The 25,115-nt window shown below is 42.0% G+C and overlaps 2 protein-coding genes across 2 annotated transcripts in view; both read right to left on the bottom strand.

Annotated features, from left to right (window-relative positions):
- The window catches only part of LOC308074513 (sushi domain-containing protein 4-like), a 96,209-nt gene that overhangs the window by 40,863 nt on the left and 30,231 nt on the right, over positions 1-25,115 (bottom strand). The window lies entirely within an intron of this gene.
- On the bottom strand, positions 10,862-18,177 carry LOC308075037 (hepatic sodium/bile acid cotransporter-like). Its single transcript, XM_080414625.1, has 5 exons — positions 17,867-18,177; positions 14,902-15,106; positions 14,151-14,329; positions 13,120-13,325; positions 10,862-11,459 (listed from the first exon to the last, which is right to left on the bottom strand). The coding sequence occupies exons 1-5, from the start codon at positions 18,154-18,156 to the stop codon at positions 11,407-11,409; spliced, it is 933 nt and encodes a 310-aa protein (XP_080270751.1). The 5' UTR covers positions 18,157-18,177; the 3' UTR covers positions 10,862-11,406.

The raw sequence follows: 25,115 nt of genomic DNA, 5'->3' as shown, positions 1-25,115 counted from the left end.
AAACAATATGAGAAATACTTTACCAAACTGAAGGAACCAAAAGGAGGCCTGGAGATGCCGGCAAAGTAAATAGAATGGAGAAGGGACCAGGCCACCCCCTATAGGGACGCCGAAGCTGCTCCCCCCTCCCTACCTAACAAAATAGCACTACTAAACTAAAAACTAAACGAAAACAGGGAACTGCCGGCCATCTCCAGGCCAAACTAAAGTTAACAAACTAACTTAAAGAAAAGGCTTTTAGCCGGGACAACAAGGTGTGGGAACTGAGGTGTTGCTGGGTCTGTGTCTCCAGAAGGACTGAATCTGGCTGGCTTTATAGTGCCTTGATTGGGGCGGCAGCAATTACAGATCAGCTGCACCAGCCTGAGTGAGAGGAGAGACAGTGGGGGTTAGTGAATGATTCAGTGATTGAGTGAATGATACATGTCATGGCCACACGCAACACCCCCACCCTATGATGGCAAATACCGGGAGTGCCACGTGAGGTCATTCAGCAATCAGAAAAACACTGTGACAATGTGTCGGCCAGGACATTATCCTTGCCACGGATACGCCTAACGTCCACATTGAAATACTGCATGAAAAAAGACCACCTCATTAACCTTCGGTTTGTGTTCCGCATCTGGTTCAGGAAAACGAGAGGGTTGTGATCAGTATATACGAGCGTAGGCTCGCTAGAAGAGCCTAAACCTCGAAATGCTTTAGAGCCAAAATAAGCGCGAGCGCTTCCTTCTCAATTGTGGAATACACACGTTGATGGCGATTGAATTTCTTTGAGTAATACGAGACCGGGTGCTCAAGCCCATCATCTCCATCCTGAAGGACCGCACCCGCCCCCGCATCACTCGCATCCACAGCGAGTTTAAATGGCCGCTCGAACATGGGCGCAGCAAGAACTGGAGCATTAGTTAACAAGGCTTTTACACTATCAAAGGAATGCTGACAGCTCGGAGACCATTTGTAACGCACTTTTGGGCTCAACAAGTCGGTTAATGGGGCTGCGACGGCGGAAAAGTTCTTACAGAAACTTCTATAGTATCCTGCCATTCCTAAATACCGCATTAGACCACGGCGAGTGACAGGAGGAGGAAACAAGAGGATTGCTTCTACTTTAGAATGGACAGGCTTAACTTGACCCCGACCCACAATTTTGCCGAGGTATGTCACTGTAGCCTGCCCAAACTCACACTTAGCTAGATTTAAAGTGAGATTGGCCTCACTCAACCTGCCAAAGACTGTACGAAGCTGTTTGATGTGTTCCTCCCATGTTTCGGAATAAACGACAATGTCGTCCAAATAAGCCTCGCAGCCCGATAAACCCGACAGAACTGTGTTGACTAAACGCTGGAACGTTGCTGGAGCGTTTCGAACACCAAATGGCATTACAGTGTACTCTAGAAAAGCGTCACAAAGCAGGACTGGTGTTAACGGCACCTGCCAATAACCTTTTAGTAGGTCGAGTTTTGTAACGTACTTGGCACGGCCAACATTATCTACTGTATCTGTCAGCCCTTGTCCCTTTTATGCCCATATATAGAGATCTCTGTATCTATCTATAAGTCCTTGTCCCCTTTATGGCCATATACGGAGATCCCTGATGTCGTATATGTCGTATATGTCCATATATGGGCATGCCCCCTTTTGTGCCCCACATGCGAAATTTCAAGCAGGGGAGAGGCTTCGAGCCCAGAGCTTCGCTCCAGTTTTCGTGAACCCGCGGCCGTCGCCAAACAAAACCAAAGAGTACAACTCTTAGCGGTGGATCACTCGGCTCATGCATCTACCCGGCCGTCGTTGGCCACGGAATGCCGCGAGGGCTACGCCGCGACGAGTAGGAGGGCCGCCGCGGTGGCGCGGAAGCTTAGGGCGCGGGCGGAGCCGCCGCAGGTGCAGATCTTGGTGGTAGTAGCAAATATGCAAACGAGAACTTTGAATGCCGAAGACGTGTAAATCGGTCGTCCGACCTGGGTATAGGGGCGAAAGACTAATCGAACCATCTAGTAGCTGGTTCCCTCCGAAGTTTCCCTCAGGATAGGGGAGGGTTCGAGCGACGATTTCGGCGCTCGACAGCTCGCAGTTTTATCTGGTAAAGCGAATGATTAGAGGTCTTGGGGCCGAAACGATCTCAACCTATTCTCAAACTTTAAATGGGTAAGAGGCCCGGCAGGTTAGACAACACACTCCATATTTGGGCGTCGCTGAATTGGGAACTCCTTATGTGGTTATGGTTGAGTCATGGTGACATGAGTGTGACAGCAGATAAGGAACGAAGGCATGAGGAGTTTGTAGACCTCAGGAATCAGGCTATTCTGCTAATGGGGGACTTGGACCATCTCCCCGAGACCACCTTTGAGAAGGACGTTGTTGGCGAGGATGAGGAGGCCATCTGCCTGTCCAGAGAAATCACCCACCCGTAAGTCGATTTTAATATAGCAGATACCAGTGCAGCAGTGATGATCACCATAAAGTGCTGGGAAATAGTCATCTTTGATGAGAATTTGTCAAGCGGACAGCATTTTGTTTCGTTTCTGGGGATGTTGAGGGTGATATTTTAAAATTGAGTGGCAGCAAGGCCCTGAATCTTGTATTTGTTACTTCCTCCTATGTTATCAGGATACTCCATGCATTTCATACCTGTATGACTATTTATGCCTTTATAGTACCTTTTTAATATTGGCTTTTCGCCAGAAACAACTCCAAAAAAGGGGTTTTAGGGTACCTGAGACCAAACGGTGGCGAGTTGGGGGTGTTCAGTATGAATTTGTGATTGTCCAATAGGCTAACCGGAAATAATAGTGAGGAAAAGGTAGCAGAAAACACCCTGAGAGGTGGGCCTGGCTCCTGGACTATATGGATATCATTCACCTGCCAAATGATGAAGTTGTCCAGCCCCCAGTGTATACTGTGCTGAAGTTCTGACACATGAAAGCTCAATGCCAGTGAAAATTAAGCTAACCAAACATCCAAATGACACTGATAAACCAGTGGAGATTTTTTCAATATAAAGAGGAGGAATACGGGTTAAGAGCTGTTAAGGCCGGTGCGCCCATTAAGCAGAGTAGGCAGTTGCCTAGGGTGCCACTAGGGGGCTTCATTTTATCTCCATATTCTAAAAAAAAAATTGGTAAATTAACTGCCTACTTGATCATGCTACAGCGTCACACAAAAGTAGCAGATCCACATGTTCGAAACGTGGTGTGAAGTGACACGTTTTGATCTTGTAGATCTGCTACTTGTTTTGAATATTGAAAAGAAACGGTATCAAATTATATATAATATTGAGCTTGTAGATCGGCTATTTCCACTCTCATTGTTTTATTGATAAGTTATTTAAATATGTATGTTTTATTGTCTTATCTGGCCTGTGCAACTTTTATTTACGAAACCTAAAAGCCAAACAGAAATGTAATTTGTATTCATAATGTTCCACGACAGAAACTCGCGATTATTTGAGTGACAATTAATCGTGACAGCCCTACTTGTCCATCGGACAAGGTGAATTTTCACAATGATGTGACGCTGCTATGTGGCTTTGTACTGTAAATGCAACTGCGAATGCTACTCATTAGCCGTCCTTTATAATGTTTCAAATGTTTCAAATGGGTCTGGCCATTAATCAGAGGTGAACCTGAAGATGTTTCGGACAGTGCATTGACTGCATTCCATTAATTCCTTTCCTTTTAACAGGTCGTTCATGAAAGTCCTTGCGGTCTTGTTTCCAATGAGAACCTGTGAGCAATTAGGGGTTAAGAGTCTTGCTCAGGGACAAATTTCATTTCATCGACACATATGCTGGCCTGGCCGGGAATTGAACCTGGGGCAACCAGGGCCTCTGGCTCCCTAGGTGGGCTCACTAACCACTCAGCTATGGCCGCCCCATTCAATCCATATGTTAATGCTACTCACAAAATAGTGAGATTTTTTAAATAATCTAAACATGCCAGGTATTGTCTATCACTCATTCATACTTTGTCCACAACCCCTTTGAAAAGTGATGGTTGACAAAAATGGAAAGACAATATAAAATAAAAAATATTTTCCAATGAGTTGCTGTCTGCTGATATTGCCTCCTCTCTCCTCCTTCTAGATCTCGAATTCCTTCCTGTGTGTAAAGGGGAGGATTCCCCTGAACAGCAGGAGAGGAGTCCCAGTTTTGTCCAAGTGAAACTAGAACCTCCACAGATTAAGGAGGAACAGCAGGACTGGAGCCCCAGTTTGGTCCGGGTTAAACTAGAACCGCCACAGATTAAGGAGGAACAGCAGGACTGGAGCCCCAGTTTGGTCCAGGTTAAACTAGAACCTCCACAGATTAAGGAGCAACAGCATGACTGGAGCCCCAGTTTGGTCCAGGTTAGACTAGAACCTCCACGGATTAAAGAGGAAAAGCAGGACTGGAGCCCCAGTTTGGTCCAGGTTAAACTAGAACCTCCACAGATTAAGGGGCAACAGCATGACTGGAGCCCCAGTTTGGTCCAGGTTAGACTAGAACCTCCACGGATTAAAGAGGAAAAGCAGGACTGGAGCCCCAGTTTGGTCCAGGTTAAACTAGAACCTCCACGGATTAAAGAGGAACAAGAGGAGGTACTTCAGACAGAAAAGCAGAGCTTTTAGCCAGCACCTCAACTGAACACACGAAAACACATGCTGATATAGAGGCCCGTGGAGCATTACAATCAACTAGTGATGGACAGCTCCTCTCTTCATACTGTTCTGGATCTGACACTGAAGACAGTGATGAGCAGGGGGAGACCACGGATGATCAGTCGGTTTTAAACACACTGAAATCGCACAAGACAAAACGCATGGAAGGAAAAACATTGTCTTTAAGCAACAAGCAGTCCCACGACCTGAAACCAAGAAAACAAACTCCATCCACGGGGAGTCAAATAGGAAAGAAAATCTTTAAATGTACAGAGTGTGGCAAAGTCTATAGTCGCAAGAGTGTTTTGAAAGATCACATGAGGGCTCATACAGGGGAGCCCTTTGCATGTACAGTTTGCAGCAAAACCTTTTTACTAAATGGAGATCTTAAAAGACACATGATTACTCATACTGTACACAGTCATCTATCCTAGGTAGAGGATAACAGTCAGGTTTTGTGACCCCGTTCACCTCTCGATAGTCGGTGCAAAACCGAGCTGAGCCATCAGATTTCATAGCCAAAAGACAGGGTGAACTCCAAGCACTTGTGCTAGGTACAGCTATGCCGTTTTCCAACATGTAGTTCACCTGTTTTTGGAGACGAAGCCTTTTTTCAGGATTAACGCGATATGCGGGTTGTTTAATTGGCGGAGAATCATTAACATCAATATCATGCTGCAACACATGTGTGCGAGTCGGCACATCTGAGAAGAGTTAAATTAGAACCAATTAAACCGATCACATCCTCACGCTGACACTGAACCAAATGCGGAAGACAATCATTAAGGTTAGAAAGCATTTCTGAGTTTTTAAGTCGCCCATGAACGACATCACTGGATATAGCTACAATATCATCTTGATCGTCCTGAGATTCAGGAGGAGGAACACTGGCATCGCTAGACAGTGCCAGAGTTACCTTGTCACCAATGGACAGCTCCGGTGCCACACTGACCTCCGCACCGTCAGAAGGAGTGGAGACAGACTGAGACTCCCTTTAAAAATAAGGCTTCAACATGTTAATATGACACAGCCGAATATGCCGTCGACGTTCAGGGGTGTCAATGATGTAGTCTCGGTCGCCCACCTTCTTTTTGACTAGATAAGGGCCACTATAGCGTGCCTGCAAAAAAATAGCAGTAAAACCAGCACCTTATCACCAGGACTAAAACTCCTGCTTTTTGCATCTTTGTCAAACCATCTCTTCATTTTACCCTGTGCAACGGTCATGTTTTGTTTTGCCAATTCACAAGCACGGAGCAGTTTGAAACGAAATTTTGAGACATAGTTGAGTAAATTTTGAGGCTTGCTATCACCCAGCCACTTTTCCTGCAAAAGTCTAAGGGGCCCTCGTACTGTGTGTGCAAAGACCAGTTCGGCGGGACTAAAGCCGAGGGACTCCTGTACCACCTCACGAGCGGCAAAGAGGAGGAGATGGACACCTTCATCCCAGTCCCTGTCGAATTCAAAGCAGTAGGTACGCAACATAGACTTCAATGTCCTATGGAAACGTTCGATGGCTCCCTGACTTTCTGGGTGGTAAGCACTTGAACATACATGGGTAATGTTAAGTTGTTTCATAACTTGCGCAAAAACCCGTGACATAAAGTTAGATCCCTGATCAGATTGTGCAATTTTGGGTAGGCCGAACACAGAGAAAAACTTGACCAAGGCCTTAACAGCTGGAGCTGTAATCAAACGCAAAGGAATGGCCTCTGGAAAACGAGTCGCCGTGCACATGATAGTTAAGAGGAATTTGTTACCACTCTTGGTGCGAGGCAAAGGCCCAACACAGTCAATTTGCACGCGCTCGAACGGTTCACCAATAACTGGAATCGGGTGAAGTGGATATGGAGAGATGAATTGACTTTTTGCAACCTGGCATACATGACATGTTTTGCAATGGTGACGCACGTCACCTTTTAGCCCTGGCCAGAAAAAGTACTGCAAGATACGATCAAAAGTCTTATTAATCCCAAGGTGACCAGAAAGTGGGTTATCGTGAGCTAGTTTCAAGATTTCACTTCGGTATGTTTGAGGGATAACGATCTGTTCCACCACCCCCCAACCATCATGGGCAGACAGCCGCGGAGGTGTCCACTTACGCATGAGCACGTCACTTTTGAGGAAAACCCCCGTTGACAAATCTTCTAACTCCTCTCCTGAAATGACACATTCAAAGAGAGGAGCTAGTGTCGCATCCCGCCTTTGATCGGCAACTAGCTGTTCACGTGACATGCATACCTTCGAATCAAGCTTAGGCAAAACAAAATAATTGGCAGGGGCCTCCGGAGAGACAGGTGGAGAAGCTGAACAGTCAACCAGAAAACTGTCAGACAGTTCCACCTCAGCATCCATTTTCTGACACTCTGCCATTGCCCGCGTCACAGCACAGACTGAAAACACTTTTGGAAACTTTAACGCCAAATCGTCTGAGTTTTCTGGCAGAGGAACAGCAATTACCTCCGGATTAATGAGCAATTTCCCACCAGCCAAATCATTGCCCAAGAGAAGAGTCACCCCCTCGATTGGGAGTTGCGCACGCAGCCCCACCTTAACACACCCCTTGACCAAATCTGAATCAAGATAAATGTTATGGAGTGGCAGGCCTACATACTGCATATCAAACCCCCTCACCAACACATCTGATTTAGCTGCAGACTTTTCTGAAAATGGCAACACAGTGTCCCTGATGATACTAACAGGTACCTTTGGGTCTCCCTCTGTCAGAGAGACAAAACCTTTCATTAGAAATGGCTGAAATTCAGGGTCAGGAACGCGCACCAGCTCTTCTGAAACAGAAGGCAACGAAGACTCACTTTTAATCAACACAACCACTTTAGGTGGTTGAGACTTGTTTTTGAGCGTGTAGCATTTATTTATGGTATGACCAAGTTTTTTGCAATAGCTACAAGTTGGTCTTTCCTTAGCCCCCTCCCCACCATCTGACTTTTCTGGCTTCTCCTCAACCTCCCGTTTAGCAAATGGGACAAAAGTTTTTGGAGAAACATTGTCTGAGTGAGAAATGTTAGGTTTACGACATGAGAAAGAATAAGAACTTCGGTCCGAGGACAAATGAGTCTTCTCAAAACTGTCCTTGTGGGTGAGCACATACTCGTCCGCAAGGACAGTTGCATCTGAGAGAGTAGAAGCCTTTTGCTCATTAACATAGGTTGCAATCCTATCTGGTAAGCAATTCTTAAACTCCTCTAGTAGGAGGAGCTCACGCAACTGATTGAACTCTGTGACTTTTGATGACTGACACCAGCGGTCAAACAGAGCCTCCTTCTCCCGACCAAACTCTGCAAATGTGTGACTGTCTGACTTCTTATACCGGCGAAACTTTTGCCTATAGGCTTCAGGAACCAATTCAAATGCTCTGAGCACTGCAGCCTTGACTTTGACATAATCGAGACTGTCACCTGGTGACAAAGATGCATATGCCTCCTGGGCTTTCCCAGTTAACACACATTGCAGTAATAATGGCCAAACAGACCAAAGTAATTATCCAAATTTTTAACATGGAGGAATCATTCGAATGCATTTGTTCACATCGAAATCAGATTTAGTACCACTTGAATGTTGTGGAGAGGGCTGGTTTAGCTCTTACTCTTTTAGGCGGATTTCCTTTTTACTCTGCTCTTCCAACTCCATCTGCTTAAACCTCAACTCCTGCTCTTTAAGCTTGGCTGCCCTCTCATTCTCCTGCAATTCTATTCGGCGCAACTAACTCCAATTCCAATTTCCTAATACTCTGATCAGGAGCAGCCTGTTTTGCCGGTGAAGCGGCTATACCAGGATCTGGCAACATGCCTTGCTCAAACAATGCAGTATGCAATTTATGCTTTACAGTTTTCTTTGCAAGGGTCTTTGAGACCGTGACCTTGTAGTGATCAGCAATAGAAATTAAATTATCCTTGGTACATTTTCTGAATGCTTCAAGGGAAGGCTGTTTGACAAAATCGTCCAGCTTAAACTCCATTTTGAAATTGTACTTTTAACCTTTCTGTATTGAAACTTTAATCGCAAAGCGACAAAAAACAAGCGAAAAAAATTGCAAAAGCAATATAGGCCTAAACCTCAAAAACGCTTGAGACAAAATACAAAATAGGCAAAAAAGCCAACGCTTGATGAGACACAGAACCAGCAAATGAAAAACACTGCCCAACACAACACTCTGACAAAAGTGGTGTCTTAACAAAGTGGTGTGCACAAACTTGGTCTACTAATGCAAATAACACATTTATCAGAAACTCAGTAGTCTTAAGTTAAATTAACTTAATACTGATATAACTGATATTACTTTGCAAACAAAAGATGGCCCAAACTAATTCAATGAATTTAATGAAGGTGGACAAAATAAATCCAAACCTTCAAATTAAATATGCACACCAACAAAGCAACTTCAACTTACTCAACGAGAGAAAAAAAATGTTTTGACGAGCCCCCATTATGTTATGGTCTCCACACAGTAATACAACAAACCAATGGCTCGAAGTGGAGACCCCAACATAAAATGGACACCAAACAATTTGCAAAGATTTAAATCATTTTATTACTTCCCACAATGGAAATAACGAACAAACAATATGAGAAATACTTTACCAAACTGAAGGAACCAAAAGGAGGCCTGGAGATGCCGGCAAAGTAAATAGAATGGAGGGGGGACCAGGCCACCCCCTATAGGGAGGCCGAAGCTGCTCCCCCCTCCCTAACAAAATAGCACTACTAAACTAAAAAATAAACGAAAACGGGGAACTGCCGGCCATGTCCAGGCCAAACTAAAGTTAACAAACTAACTTAAAGAAAAGGCTTTTAGCCGGGACAACAATGTGTGGGAACTGAAGTGTTGCTGGGTCTGTGTCTCCAGAAGGACTGAATCTGGCTGGCTTTATAGTGCCTTGATTGGGGCGGCAGCAATTACAGATCAGCTGCAGGTGTGCCAGCCTGAGTGAGAGGAGAGACAGTGGGGTTTAGTGAACGATTCAGTGATTGAGTGAATAATACATGTCATGGCCACACGCAACAACATATTTTGTACCAGGGACCCCCATACAAGATTTGCGATGTTAAAATGTTTCAAAAATATTCAAAAAAAAAGCCCATTATTTCCATGATTTTCAAATATATATAGGGTTGAAGTGCTTAAACAGATTTTTATGCTATACTAACACATTTTGCTGGGGACCCCCTGGAACCCTCTCAAGGACCTTTTGCGCATTTCACTAGATGGCATGGTAATACTCTGACAATGACTAGCATCATCACTTGTGAGATTACAATGGCACAACATGAGAGAGACAACATGGATGTATATTTGTTTTATTAAAAACCAGTACAAATACTGAATAGAAAAACTATCATTGATTCACAAAGAAAAGAGTTGGGTAAGTGTGCATCAGTGAACACCTGCCATTTGGGGTGATGTTATGAAATTGACATTTCAATTAATTTTCTTGAAAATATCTGTCATTTGTAATCATCCAATAAGTATAGTATAAGTAAGTATCCAATATTTCACTGTTGACATTTTGCTGGATAACAATTAGTCATTTTTGTTAAAGGTGCTGTTTTATGTATAAGTTAAAGTAAAACATTTATTTATTTTGTTTTAAAGCACTAGGCTATATTATGATAGCAAGAGGCCCCTATTATTGGACAAACACTCTATAGCAATGATTACTGTCAGAATATAGTGCTATTTAACACTTATTTTAATGAAAAAATATCACTTATCACCCTACCTTTAAATAGCTGTATAACACCATCGTAATCATTGCTATAGTGTTTGTTCAATAACTCCTCCATCTTTGCACATTTTCAGGTTGCGATACCAACTTCATCCAATCAGGAACGGGAAGGATAAACAGGATAAACAAGAGAAATTGGAAGTGATGAAAAAACAAAACAAAAAACACGCTAAAAAGAAGTAGACACATTTGGAACTGGAACACTATAAAAATTGAAGCTGATAAATGGGTTCTCATTGGATGAAATCGGTGTCTCACCTGAAAATATATTTTCTGTTTATTGGAAGCTCCCTGTAAGTGAACAAACACTAATATATATATATATATATATATATATATATATATATATATATATATATATATATACATATATATACATATATATACATATATACATATATATATATATATATATATATATATATATATATATATATATATATATATCAATGATCAGAATATAGAGCTTTAATTTTTCAACAACAACAAAAGTTTAGTTTTAACAAAAAAATATCATGAACAGCACCTTCAATGAATCATTCACTTTCAGACGTAGCAATATGATAATTTTCTCCATAATGTATATTGGATAGTGGCTCGATATAAATAATGTATTTAGAAAGCCACAGAGAGACTGCTAGAGTAGCTCCCGGTTTGCTTCGACAAATGCAGCCCGTGGAAGCTTTCACAAGCTGCACAGTGACTCAGGGATAGACACAAGAATATAAACACATAATCAGAAAATGGCTCTTATTTGGTTCAATCTCACTATCTCAGTGTGAGATTCTGTTCTCCCTTTTGCATATAATTTAAATGCTCGGCCGTACAACCACGTTGCAGACTGAAAATAGCAGATCCATAAGCTCACAAAACGTCGCACTCTGGCTATTTTAGGCCCGCAACATTGTTGTATGACAAAGTACAGTATATAAACGAAGCTTTTGTCCTCCTCTCCACTGGTGCTGCTGGTCTTTCACTGGTGACATTGGTTCGGTTTGACTCTCTTCCAGTGGTGACTCTATGGTACCTTCCCTTCCTCTTCTTTACCGTCAACAGCACAGTATATCTTTTCTGTGTGAAAGAAAATGAAAACATACAGTGTAAGCAAGCAGGGTACACTATCACATAATCGTGCAAACAAGAATCAGTCTTTGGGATGGGTTGGATCAAAAGCAATAAAGGAGTTGAAGATCCTTTCCATTGTAGAATATTTAACCAGATAAAATCCTCTTTCCCAAGAGTGACCTGTGCCAGGCATCCCCAATTCCCCATACAATATTTGTGTATTCAATTATTCACCTTTTTCTTTTTACATTAAGATTTTCAAATAGAGTAAGTATATAGGGTTAAAGTGGTCAAACTTTCGATGGTATACTGTATCAACTCATTTTGCTGGGGGACCACCTGGAACCCCCTCAAGGTCCCTTGGGGGTCTGCCGGACCACACTTTAAGAATCCATGTTGTTCATTGGTTCTCAAAGTGGGGTCCTTGGGGGGTGGGGTGGGGCGGTCCCCAGTAAAAGTAGTTAACATAGCATCACAATCATTTTAACCACTTTATCCTTTTATATGTTGGCTATTCAAAAATAGCAGCTCTACAAGCTCGTACATCTGCTACATCTGCCCAAATACAATATCAATTAGGGGGTCCTTGACATGAAAAAGTTTGAGAGCCACTGGTGTAGTTCGTTCCGGCCAGTGTTGATTTTGACAGCATATTTTGATTTAGTTTTAGTCATAGCCTTTTGAATATAATTCCATTTAGTTTTAATCATATTTTAGTCATCTGAAATGTTTTAGTTTTTGTCTAGTTTTAGTTGACTAAATATCATGAGCGTCGTAATGGCTGATTTTACACTTGGTTGCATGCTGAAAATAGCCGTGATGCGTTGTGAAGTTGTAGATCTGCAATTTTCTGAGCTCAACACCCGACCCAAGCGCAACCAAACATAAAATGACTAATGTCTTAGTTCTACTGGATCTCTTCTCCAATAAACTCTCAAGAACAGATTCTGCTCTGCGTTGGAATCTGTCGTGAAGGCTCGTCATAACATGTACGCACTGGGCTACAAGTGGGCGTGCCTTCAGATCAGGAAGCAGGCCGCGCTTTACCCAATCAAATGTAGTGGGCGGGATTCACGTGTCCGTCGATCTTTCCCCCTCGAAACAAACCCAAACTAATTTAACAATATAGCGTCCGCGGAGCAGACAAAACCACGGAAAGATATTCACATTTTAACGTACTCTTTCATCATAGAAACAAGTGGGCTTATAACCAAAACGATCCATGTTCTCTGGGAGAAGTGGTGTTAGTGTTCCGTGTAGAAATATTGTTAGTGGGAATGAAAACATAGTGGCACCACCGGAAGTGAAAGCTGAATGCAGACCAAAACCCTGGTTTCCTTTGCGCACGGGTGCTACGTCGCCATTGTCCCAGAGCCAAGTAAGATAGTACAAACAGCAGAGGGCGCTGTTTTTCATTCTTATTTGGTTCTGGGTTCCCAGATTGCTTCTCCAATAGTCACTCACAAACTCACATTTTAGTCTAGTTTTTATTTGTTGACGAAATTGTCAATATATTTAGTCTTAGTTTTAGTCATCACAGGTTAGTTTTTATTTAGTTTTCGTCAGAGAAAAAAGGTTAGTCGACGAACAATTTTCGTCATAGTTTTTAGTCGACGAAATCAACACCGGTTCCGGCGTAACTCGGTCAGCCGCAAGCTTTTTTTACCCTCGGACTCGGTCGGCGGCCTGAACGTCTGATAACATCTGAACAGCAGGATGAAGAGCAGCGCCTCGCCTCCCTGGAAGATGATGTAAATGAGGGGGAACAGATACAGGGGTCCGATGACCTGGGGGGGGAAGGCCACCTTCAAGATGGTGCCGCACAGCTGGATGTTCTGACAGCCCGTCTCCATGGAGATGGTCCTTCTACACCTGAAACACAAAGTGTCGTATAGTTTGTCAACATGGTTCGACCACCAGGGGTGGACAATGTATTACGGTCGCTGTCGGGCAGAAGCCTCTTATCTCCACATTCTAACCTTTTGTGTTTTCTTTTGTAAATCAATGCTCTACTAGATCACACTACAGCGGCTACGTCACACAAAAGTAGCAAAAGTAGCAGATCTGCAAGCTCACACTCACACTTATATAGCGCTTTTCATAGTACCCAAAGTCGCTTTACAAAACAAATCAAAAATAAACATATGAAAAGTAACAGTTTTGGACAGTTTTGGACATATGAGACATATGAGGTTTCCACCCCAACAGAGACAATATACTATAGATACTATATACAATACACTCAAGAATTCAAAGGTACAAATGACAAAGTACATTTTCTTTTTTAATATCAATGCATTGCCGTATTGTAATTTAGAAAATGTCCAAGAATGATGTCAAAAATATTTCAGAAGTTTTCAGAAATGTTCAAAGTGAAAAATAGCAAATCTACAAGCAAGAGGTTGTAATGTAGATCGGCTATTTTCACTATATTTGAAATAGGGCTTAAGTGGTTAATTCATAATTTATTTTTGTAAGTTTGGGCCCCAAGAGTCCCTTCCTAGAAAATTAGTGGAGTAGAATTTTTTTTTGAAATTGTGAAAGTCAGAAAATGTCCTCCAAAAATGTACTTAAGTACAGTACTCAAGTAAATGTGCTTAGTTACTAACTGTCCACCAGCTGGCTATGACATGACCGAGTACATTCCACTGTCCAGAATGTTGTGTGCAGGCGTGTGACCGGCTGAATGCTGCTTACCGATGGTTGAGTTTGAACAGGGTGGACATGACATATCCAAGCATATAACCAATCAGCGGCATTAATGCGCCCACCGCCATGAGCTGGGGTGAGAGCACCACCCAGACAGCCCCCCCGACGGTAATGCCAGACATGACGCCGATTGCCACGGCGGAAATGAGCAAGATGCTGAGGCCCACCTGTTGAGAAGAGCACTTTGAGTAGACGCACATTACAGGGGTCAAAGTGTCTGTCTAAACAATATTGGTTAAGTTGGAACACCATAACCCCAGGGCAACAAACAGTTAAATTAATCCTCGTGTCTATTCCGCAGAGAAAACAAAAACAAATTGCAGATCTCCAAGCTCTGGTACCAGATCGTTGTCACTCCCTCTAGTGTTGTGGCTGTGGGTGTCGCTCACTTTTGAGACGTAGTTAGTCACGGTATGAGGGTATTGAGGGAAATGCCCCTTTGACTTAGCCTGGTAAACAATGCGATTTCCAGGGGGGAGGGGTTACCAGGCTACCTTTGACTATCTTAAAAAACAATCCCATTTTTAATCGCATAACCCTGTCTTCTACCCTGAGCCATCCAGACTAGCAAAATGTTTTGGAATTAGGTGGGTCATGGGCTTTTAGGCCGAGAAGTAGTCGAATCAGTTTGTTTTGGGACGTCTGAAGCTTAGTTTTAAAATAAGGGGGCCGAGTATAGACACCTGGGAGACTCTGGTATAGGGTTTTAAGCGGGTTAAGATCGAGATAGTAGACTCACTTTGATAATAATGGCTGAATATTTGGGCTTGTGGTGGTTGATGGCGATGCCGACGGCACACGGCACCAGGGTCATGATGAGAGCGATGGTGATGCCTTTGTAGGGCACAGCGTGCTCCAGCTGACCGAAGCTCTGGCAGTAGACAAACAGCAGCAGAGGCATCAGGCCCAGGGCCAGCACCGTGGAGCATGTTGTCATCACGATGCTATATATGAGAGGGAGAGGGAGACAGTGGTGGAGAAGGGCTCACATTTTTAACTTAAGTAAAAGTACCAATACCACAATATAGAAATACTCTGTCACACGTAAAAAAAAAGTTTTGTATTCACAAGTAAAACTGCAAATGTATTGGCATCAAATTGTACTTAAAGTACCAAAAGTACTCATTATGCAGAAAGTCCCATTTCAGGTTTCAAAATGTAGACAAATCTTTTGAAAATAGCAGATCTACAAGCTCACAACGCGTCGCAGACAGACGCGTGAGCATACTTGTGAGCATCTGTGTCTATATCTGTGAGCAGTGCTGCAGAATTCCCCCAAAAAACATATCATTCTCAAACAAGTATTTGCCTAAATCTGAACTATTCCCCAGAAACCTCTGATCTCCAAAATTCTAACTTTTTGTGTTTTATTTGTAAATGAACGCCCTACTTGATCATACTACAGCGTCGAATTTGAATCCTGAAAAGTAACAGTTTTGGACATAATATTATGAGGTTTCTACTCAAATATCCATCCTTTCATGGTTCACTCAGTCCAAACTGGGCTCAAAATACACAGGATGTTTTGGCGAGATGCTCTTCAAGACTTCGGGGAAATCGACGTGTTCCTATCTTACAACAATAGAAACTTTGAGACCTGGCTTCAGAAGGGCATGGCATGCTTGGAGCATTGTTATGTGGAGGGATTTCTTTCTTAACTTCTTTTATTTCCAGCAAATCAGCAGCAGACGTATCCGCTACCTAACAGACTTTTACTTTTATTTTTTTATACCTACAACTATGAAATGTCATTACAATTCATCTTAAATGACGTCAGTGGATTAAAGTTTGCCGATCTACGAGCTAACACCGCTTCACGGACTACGCATCCGTAACGCGGTGTGAGCTTGTAGATTGTACCGTACATATATCAGTCTCAAATTCGCTAGTGATTCTGTGTACATATATCTATTCATACATTCATTGGTGCTAGATTAGAGTTGGACATCTGAATCTCCTCACGGGAATCGACAATGGTTTAATCTTATCTTACAATGGTTGCACAATGACTATAGTCTGAACCATGGGGCACCATACAGTACCATTGATTCTCAACCTTTTTTCATTTCAAGGACCCCCCAGTTTGATATGCATTAGGCCACAGACCCCCATTTGATATAATGTTTTGTCTCTGGGACCCCCATTCTTCACTGTAAAATCCTCAGTGTTCATTTGACGCTTACAGACCCACCAGGGGTCCTGGACCCCTTGTGGTCCCCAGACCCAACGTTGAGAACCAGTGCACTATCAATACATCGAAATGCTCAATTAAAGTTAACGTGCCTTGAAATTGGAACTTAACCCGTTAAGACCGGGAACGCATCTGTGTGTCGTTTTTAGATTTATTTGGCTATTCAAAAATAGCAGATACAGTAGATCTGCTATTTTTGAAAATTCGTGAAAATTCGTGGCAAAATCGTGGATTATATATTTTTTAAAGGGAACATTTGTAAAATATTTAGTTCCAGGAACCCCCAGAAACAAAGATTTGAGTTACAAGTTACAAAAAAAAGAAAAAAAACTTTTCATGATTTTTGAATAGCCAAAGAAATCTAAAAATGACACACAGATGCGTTCCCGGTCTTAAAGAGTTAAAGAGTTACACTATGTAACTTCCTTTTACGAATAAAATGTCATTTTGTCCAATCTGTATGGTAGAGCATGTTAATACAATATAACTTATACAATTGGGGTGGTTGTATTTAGTCTCCCTGCTCTTCTATTGAGACATTTAGCTCCTGTGTCTATACTGTAGGTGAGACATGACCTTTGTTGACACGATCCCGTTTCTGGCTTGACAGAAATGTTGACCTGAAGGTCAAGATTCAATTCATCCCCTGAGCAAGCAGGCAGGCTCTATTAGCTCAATGGTAAAAAAAAAAAAAAAAGAATCATTCTGCACTTGTGCAGGAAACCCAGGTTCAAATCTGGGAAGGTAGAGGAAAGTTACATTTAACTGTTTAAGTGAGCATTCTGTTTTAGAAGAGAATGAACTTAAGACATCTGGTGATTAGTAGTTTCCTTGCCTACCTATGTTGAATGCACTTATTGTACTGCTAAATGACTGTATTGTAATGTAATGTAATGTAATGTAATGTAATGTAATGTAATGTAACCCACTCACCGAGTGCCAGAATTATTTCTGGCTATGTTGTCCCAGTGCCAGAGATTTTTTCAAAGTAAAAAAAAAGTACTTAGGAAGCGAGATACATCCTTTTTCAGTTATAAGTTAAACAAGGAGTGGATGGAGCTGCAAATCTTCAGATAATGATATCTTGGGTTCTGAACATTTTCTTTTAAAAACACGTGGTCTAACGACAAGCCAATCAGTGAATATCTGCTAAAACAAGCTGTGCGATGACGTCAAATGTAGGCGGATCCGTGGATCTCTTGGGATTGGTTTTGGGGAATTTGAATCCCCTCCCCCTGGTAATCGCGGACACTGCAGCCAATGTCAGACTGAAGCTCCACGCAGCTTCAGGCTGATCATCAGGCTAAGCTTGTGCTTGAGCTAGTACATCTGCTATGTTTTTGAAAAATCTTGAAAGTGTTTGAATTCGTTTTTCATAATTTTGAATTACGAAAACGTTTGAGAACTAGTGATTTAGAAGGCATATTTGTGGAATCGGCCTGCAGATCTTAACGGGTTAAGTACAGCACTTGAGAGTAAATGTACCTATAATCGCATTTTACACCAAACTGACCTCAGGTTCATGTCCCCCCTCAGGGCCAGGGCGAAAAGGTTGGACAGGTTCCCCCCCGGACAGCAGCCACAGATCAGCACCGTCACCGCCTCCATGGGCCTCAGCTGGAAGACCTTGGCCAGGCAGAACGCCGTCAGCGGCATGATGCCGAACTGGGCCACCACCGCGATGGCCACCCCTTTGGGCCTGACGATGTGGGCCCTGATCTTGGATATCTCCATGGTGCAGCCCAGGGACACCATGGTGATGAAGAGGATGATGACGGTGAAGCCGTTGATGGCCTTGTCCATGGCGGGGGAGAAGTGGATCTGGAAAGCCTCGACGTCGCGGCTCACGTTCGTCATCGCACTGACGTTGTTGTTGTTGTCGCCGATGTTGCTGAAGCCATCGTAGCTGAAGCCATCGTAGCGGACTGTGGAGACGAGGCCCTCGGTCAGGTTCATGGTGGTGCTGCTGCTGGCTGGCTGCTGCAGTCTTGCTTTCTTACTGGGCTGTGCTTTCAAACTGCCAGGGAGAGCAAAGGAACAGTGTTAACGTTCAATGGTTGTCAAATGTTTTCAGGTTAACCCATTCAAACCGGGAAAGCATCTGTGTCATGACAAATGTCAAACTGAAACTAGAAAATATTGTTCCTGAAGAAACAATGTGGGCTCGCTTCAAGACAAAAAATATTATAAAAAGTACAAATTCAGTCAGGGTCCCAGGCAGTGCTCTATTTGACTTGTTATCTCTGACTGTGTTGTATGTGAGATTGTAGACTTGGCTCCGGTTGATCAGCTGTTTCCATTCTCCTAATTGTCATCAGTTACGCCCCTGCTTGGTGCTAGGTGTATTGTGCGTGTGCGTGTGTGTGTCACTACTATATAAAATATACTTTAAGTACCATAGTAAAAGTACTCACATCTTCCAAAGATTGTCAAGCCTTCTCCAAAATAGCAGATCTACAAGCTCATAACGCATCACAGTGGCTGCGGTTACATATATATGTCACAGGGTGAATGGAGAACCAGGGTGATTGAAGACAGAGCGCTCGTTTTTAGGCACGGGGCTTCGGGGCGAGGCGGGGCTTTTCGAGACAGGGTTTATTAGCGAGGCTCGCGAGGAGGAGGAGGAGAAGGAGGACGCGGTGCTGCGAGGCGGGGGTTTATTACGCGAGGCTCGCGAGGAGGAGGAGGTGGAGGAGCCGACTCAGCAGAGCTTGAGGCCGAGGAGGCGCGCCCTCGCGCCTCAAGGCGCGAGTGCCCGCGCTGACCGGCCGATGCTCTGCTAGTCGACACAGTGCCGTTCGAGTTGTAAACCGATAGGGACAGAATAGTTCTTTTCATGGATCACTGTGTGCGTGTGCGTGTGCGTGTGCGTGTGTGTGTGTGTGTGTGTGTGAGAAAAGCCAGAACACAATAAAAGTATCTTAACAGTCCTGCTTTCAATAAACCAAAAAAAGCATGAGCTCGTGCGCGTGTGTGTGCGCGCGCGCGCGTGTGTGTGTGTGTGTGGTCGCGGCCATATATGTTTGTGCACAAGCCTGGCTTGTGGCGCCCTCTAGTGTTGCTTCTACAGAATTGCTGGGTGGGTGGTAAAAACGAGCGCGCCTTCTTCAATCACCCTGGTTCTCCATTCACCCTGTAACATATATACATAGACGTTACATACGTCTATTTACGAAAATAGACGATCTACAATCTCAAGCTTGTAGATGTCTGTCTTTCGATCGCCAATTACCCAAAGAAAGTTTAAATGTCTCTTGGAGAATACCACAGTGTCTTCAGCTAAGCTCATGTCTAAACACATTGTTAGAAAAGCCATTGAGAGTCAAATAGCCCGGAACATAAATGTCTATTTGCAACCCTTGACCCTCCCCTGGCCTAAATAAACACATTATGTCTTGAAACAGAAATACGCATTAACAGGTGCAAATAAAACCATTCGGGCTGTCACATGAGCATTAGAATAAATACATACAATACAGCCTTACACAAACATGACCATTATGTTGTTGGACGATATTAACTCAACAAAATAGGATCAAACCTGTCAAGAACTCAATAGGTTGTTTTGTGGGATAATTCCCCCCCCCCCCCTCTGTGAATGTAGTGGATAAATAAACTACAGCACATGTTTCAAATGTGTTCACGTCATGTTTCCGCTCTTAACATGCATGTAGTATACTATACCATTCTTTAAAATATGATATGATATATATGACAAGTAAGACGCGCGAACGCTGGAAGCGAACGCAGCTCGAAAATATTGTGTATTTACGGACTTGTAATCCGTGTTATTTCACCGTGATGGGGAGAGAACATTGACTGTGTGTGTGTGTGTGTGTGTGTGTGTGTGTGTGTGTGTGTGTGTGTGTGTGTTTTGCAGGCTGTTGTGCATTTTAATCAGAGCATTGTCTAAATTCCTGCACTCAGAGTGCACAGTGCATGCACAGATTTTGCACACAGACACACACACACACACACAACCCGAGCACGGTTACATAGTAAGCTCCACTTGGTCGGAGGCGCGGCTTCGCCGCGCCTCCTTCCGCGTTCGCAATGATATATCGGCTAATGTAGCAACTTTTGGAAACTCTTTTTAAAATGTTGACCTACATTGACATGAGCAAAATAGGGATGCCAGGTTAAAAGTGGTTAAATACAGTAGCATTTAACTTTTTTTTCATTTAACTTTCCTTTTGGTATTACTTGAATTATATATGTTTCTTTTTTAATAAACACACATTTTTCTTTAAACACATATAATGTGTTTAAAGAAAAATGTGTGTTTATTGAGGAAAGGGTTGCAAACAGCCCTGAGCAATGGCAAACAGACCACACATACCTGCTCAAACAGGTTCTCACATAAAGGCTTCTATTCACTGCCTTTATCCAGTAATATCAGTGATTTGACTTAAACGTGCTATAAGTGATTACTTGATTCAAACTAAATGGTATTGTTCAAACGTTAAAGCATTCCAATAGTAATCATTGCTATAGAGTGTTTGTTCAGGTGTCCGGCTCTTTAATAAATAGAAAATACATTTTCAGGTGAGTCACCCATTTCATCCAATCAGGAGAAAGAACCTCATAGAGATCACGTATCAGCTTGTGTTCCAATTCCAAATTTGTCTGCTCATTTATGTTTCCTCACTGCCAATTTAATTTATTTATCCTGTATGAGTTCTCTCTCCTGATTGGATTAAATTGGTTGTAAATATCTAAAAAACGACAAAACATTTCAAAGATTCATGTACAAGCACACGATTCCACAGTAAGTTGAACATTTTAAAGTTTGAATGGTGTTTCTAGGTGTAAGCATGTAGGACTTCGAGGGCATTTTTTTTTTTGCACTGGTAGATTCGTCTGGTCCCACGCTATGTAGAACTAGTAGCGTGCCAAAAATGTACAAAAGTATTGGCATCAAAATATACTTTAAGTACCAAAGTACTCACATCTACCAAAGATTGTCAAGCTTGTTCAAAATAGCAGATCTACAAGCTCACAACGCATGACTTTGTAGATCGGCTTTTTCTTTATAGTTAATGTATGACACAGGGGGGTATGTCATGTGGGGTGGCGGTGGAGTATGGGGTGTGTGTGGGGGTGGGAGTTTTGGAGCTTGCAGTGTACAAACGTTTTAGCATCAAAATATACTTAGAGTACCAAAGTAAAAGTACAAAAAAATTCAGAAAATAGCAGATCTACAAGCTCATAACGCATGACATTGTAGATCGGCTGTATGTGGTTACTGTAGGTTTTGTATTGATAATAAAATCTGCAAAGAAACAAGTAACTAAAGCTGTCAAATGCTGTCATTGTAGTAAAGTAGAAGTAACAAAAATGGAAAGTAAAGTAAAAGTACCTCAAAATTGTACTGTGCATTGTAAGCACAGCGAGCCCACAACTAGCAATGAATCATGAATACTCATGAATCTTAACTGAAACAGACAGTATCTGAGACACAAGGAGGTGGTAATGCCAGGAGAGCGCTCCCATATTTCCTCCTCCAGCTCAATACTTACTTCCCAGGCTGATTTTGTTCTGTCCAAGAGAGGCGGTCTAATCTCCTGTATAGGGCATAGCAAACTACCATTTTCTGGTTCCACTCCAAAAAAGCCAATGTATTTTTTCCCATAGAGTATCCAAAAATATTATTAATTATTAAATAATTAAAATAATTATTTTAAGCCTAGAATCGACCAGGGTCCTGGTGAATCATGATCATAAAACATTTGATTCTGTGAAAAAAAATGAAAAAAACAAAGGGTATTTATTAAATATAGTATCATATAATTAAAAGTTCTTTTTTTTTCTCACAAAATAAAATGATTCTAGGCTTAAAATAATCTATAAACATATTTTTGGAAATCTCTATGGGGAAAATACATTGGCTTTTTTGGAGTGGAACCAGAAAATGGCCACCACTGCTATGCTCTATAGAGCACCGAAGTCTGACGTAATTTACACATCCTAGGTTTGTCTACCTGGTTCGCGGTTTTCCACCCCCATTCTGAATCCCCATAGACGTATTTAATATCGCGTCAAATAAGAACTGTGTTCCAAAAATAAACAAATGACCCCGGCGGTTTTACTCTTATGGATACGAAGCATCAACTGACGGTGAGAAAAACGCTAATGTTACTTCCGCCGAATTAGTTACATTATCGCCAGAAACAGACTGTATCAAATATAAGTGACTGACTATCATAAACGATACAGAACCTCCTCCCTGACAATATCGCCGAGACAGTTTGTTTATTTTTGGACCACAATTCTTATACGAGACGATTCTATGATGACCCAACGTTATTCTCCATAGCGAAATTACTTTACGAACCTGGGGATGAACGAGTGACGTCAGGACTTCAGTACTCTATAGCAGGGGTTTTCAACTGATTGTGAACCAGGGACCACCACCCTGACTAAGAATCAACCTGGGGACCACTGTTGTGTTGGGTCGGGATATGAGCTAAGATTTGTGCTTTTCTAACACTTGCTACTGTATGCATGCATCCCATGATACATCCCATTGTTTCTCAACCAATGGTCCATGGACTACACAGACAAATGCAATTATATCACCACATTTCCTAATAATGATGAATCCATGTCCAGTTCAAGGTCATGCACAGATTACATTACTCTAAGGTCAAGATGAATAAAGTGTATCCAACTGTTTCCGATACTTGTGACAGATGCAACATCTCCAAGGGCACGTTGGGTCACACCTTCTGGTCTTGCCCAAGGATTGTTTTATTTTGGCAAAACATTTTCGCTTGGTACAGCAGAGTATATGGTTTTGACATCGAACCTGATGCACTAACTGCATTGTTTGGTTGCTCAGAGGCCTCTCTTGATCTGCCGTATTCTGTCCAGCAGACTCTTATGCTTGGCACACTGGTAGCAAAGAGAATTATTTTAACAGAGTGGAAAACCGCCACCGCTCCTTGCTTTACCAGATGGCTTAATGAATTTGTATCTTTGATACACCTGGAGAGGCTTCGTTGCAACAAACCGGACAGTCTGGCAACATTTGAATATATATGGGGTCCTGTCGTGACTCATCTCGACTCTGTGTGACTGCTCTGTTTTTATCTTTTCTTTTTTACAAGCTCGATTGTTAATGTGTCCAATTGTATATTGTGGTCTCCCTATATATTACCTCATTGAGATAGGTTAATTACTCATGCTTACACATTATAGTCTGGTGTTTGTTTGTTTGTCCTGTTGTGTCTTGTCTTATGAAAAAATCAATAAAAATTAATATACAAAAAATGATGAATCCATCAGGCAATCCGGAACACTTCCCCTTCTTGAGATTCTAACTCCCCTTTCTGTGGAATTTCTTTTTTTAAATGTAATTTTTATCCCACGATTTTGTAACCTATATTGGAACATATTGCAACATGGTCAGGGACCACGGACCACCTGTTGAAAACCCTTGCTCTACAGCCATATATATATATATATTAGATGCTTCCTTTGGTGTATGGATCCCAGTCTAGTATGGTGTCTAATATACTCTTATCTGGCATATATAATATATATATGGCTATTTTTTAACATTTTAGAAATAAGTAATTTAGAGTAATTTAGATTTTTTTTAAACACATATCTTCTCTTCTCTGGGTCCCTGGCACAAAACATTTTCAGATGGGGGTCCGCGGCCAAATACATATCGTTTTGGGGGTCCTTGGCACAAAATGAATTTGAGAACTACCTTTTAGAAGGCGTTTGTAGAATTGGCCTCAGCCAGGTCTTAATGGGTTAAGGACCCACAGTTTGGTATGTCGTCTGTCGGGCAGTAACCTCTTATCTACATATTATAACTTTTTGTGAGATTATACTAATCTAGCATTAAACCACAAGCTCGAAGCGTGGCGCGACGCGTTTCGAGTGCTGAATACTGATGACAGCAGGAACTGGAGCAGCGACAGCGATAGTTCTTCCTCAGCATTATTGAAGATCTAGTCTAGACCACTCAATGTTTATGGGTTGCAAGCAAATATTCGTTTTTTTTTTCATTTCCTACATAACCTTTTCTTTTTCTAAAAGATTAAAAAAAAGTTGAAACAAAAAAAAATCACAACTTTAATTTCAATTAAAAAAAAAGTTCAATTAAAAACCAATTCCAATGAAACCAATGGATGAAAAAAATATTCTTTGTGTGATTTTTGTCTCATGGCGTCTTCTGTTCCCAAACTAGCAGTGGTGGAAAGTAACTAAGTACATTTACTCAAGTACAGTACTTAAGTATTCTTTTTGGTATCTTTACTTTACTGGAGTATTTCCAGTTTTCAGTACTTTTACTTCTACTCCACTACATCTCAGAGGCAAATATTGTACTTTTACTCCGCTACAATTATTTGAAAACTTAGTTACTAGTTACTTTGCAGATATATAAATAATTATATTATGAAACATACATTCACGACTTCAGCCCTAATTTATACATAGACTATTTGAAATATTTTAGTACTTTTACTTTTGGTACTTTAAGTACATTTTGATGCCAATACTTTTGCACTTTTACTCAAGTAACATTTTTAATGTCTGGACTTTTACTTGTAACAGAGTATTTCTACATTGCAGTATTGGTACTTACTTACTTAAGTAAAGCAATTGAGTACTTTTCCCACCACTGGTAACACACCTGGAACCCTCGATATGCTGCCAGGGTCATTTCTGTGTTAATTCACTCTCTGCCGCTCGCCTGACACGATTCAATGGGATCAGGGTTTCACATTCAAACCAAAGAGAACCTG

This window comes from Gymnoscopelus braueri, assembly GCF_963280865.1.
Source record: "Gymnoscopelus braueri genome assembly, chromosome: 19".
Classification (NCBI taxonomy): Eukaryota; Metazoa; Chordata; class Actinopteri; order Myctophiformes; family Myctophidae; genus Gymnoscopelus; species Gymnoscopelus braueri.
This window is presented reverse-complemented; position numbering and strand designations above follow the sequence as displayed.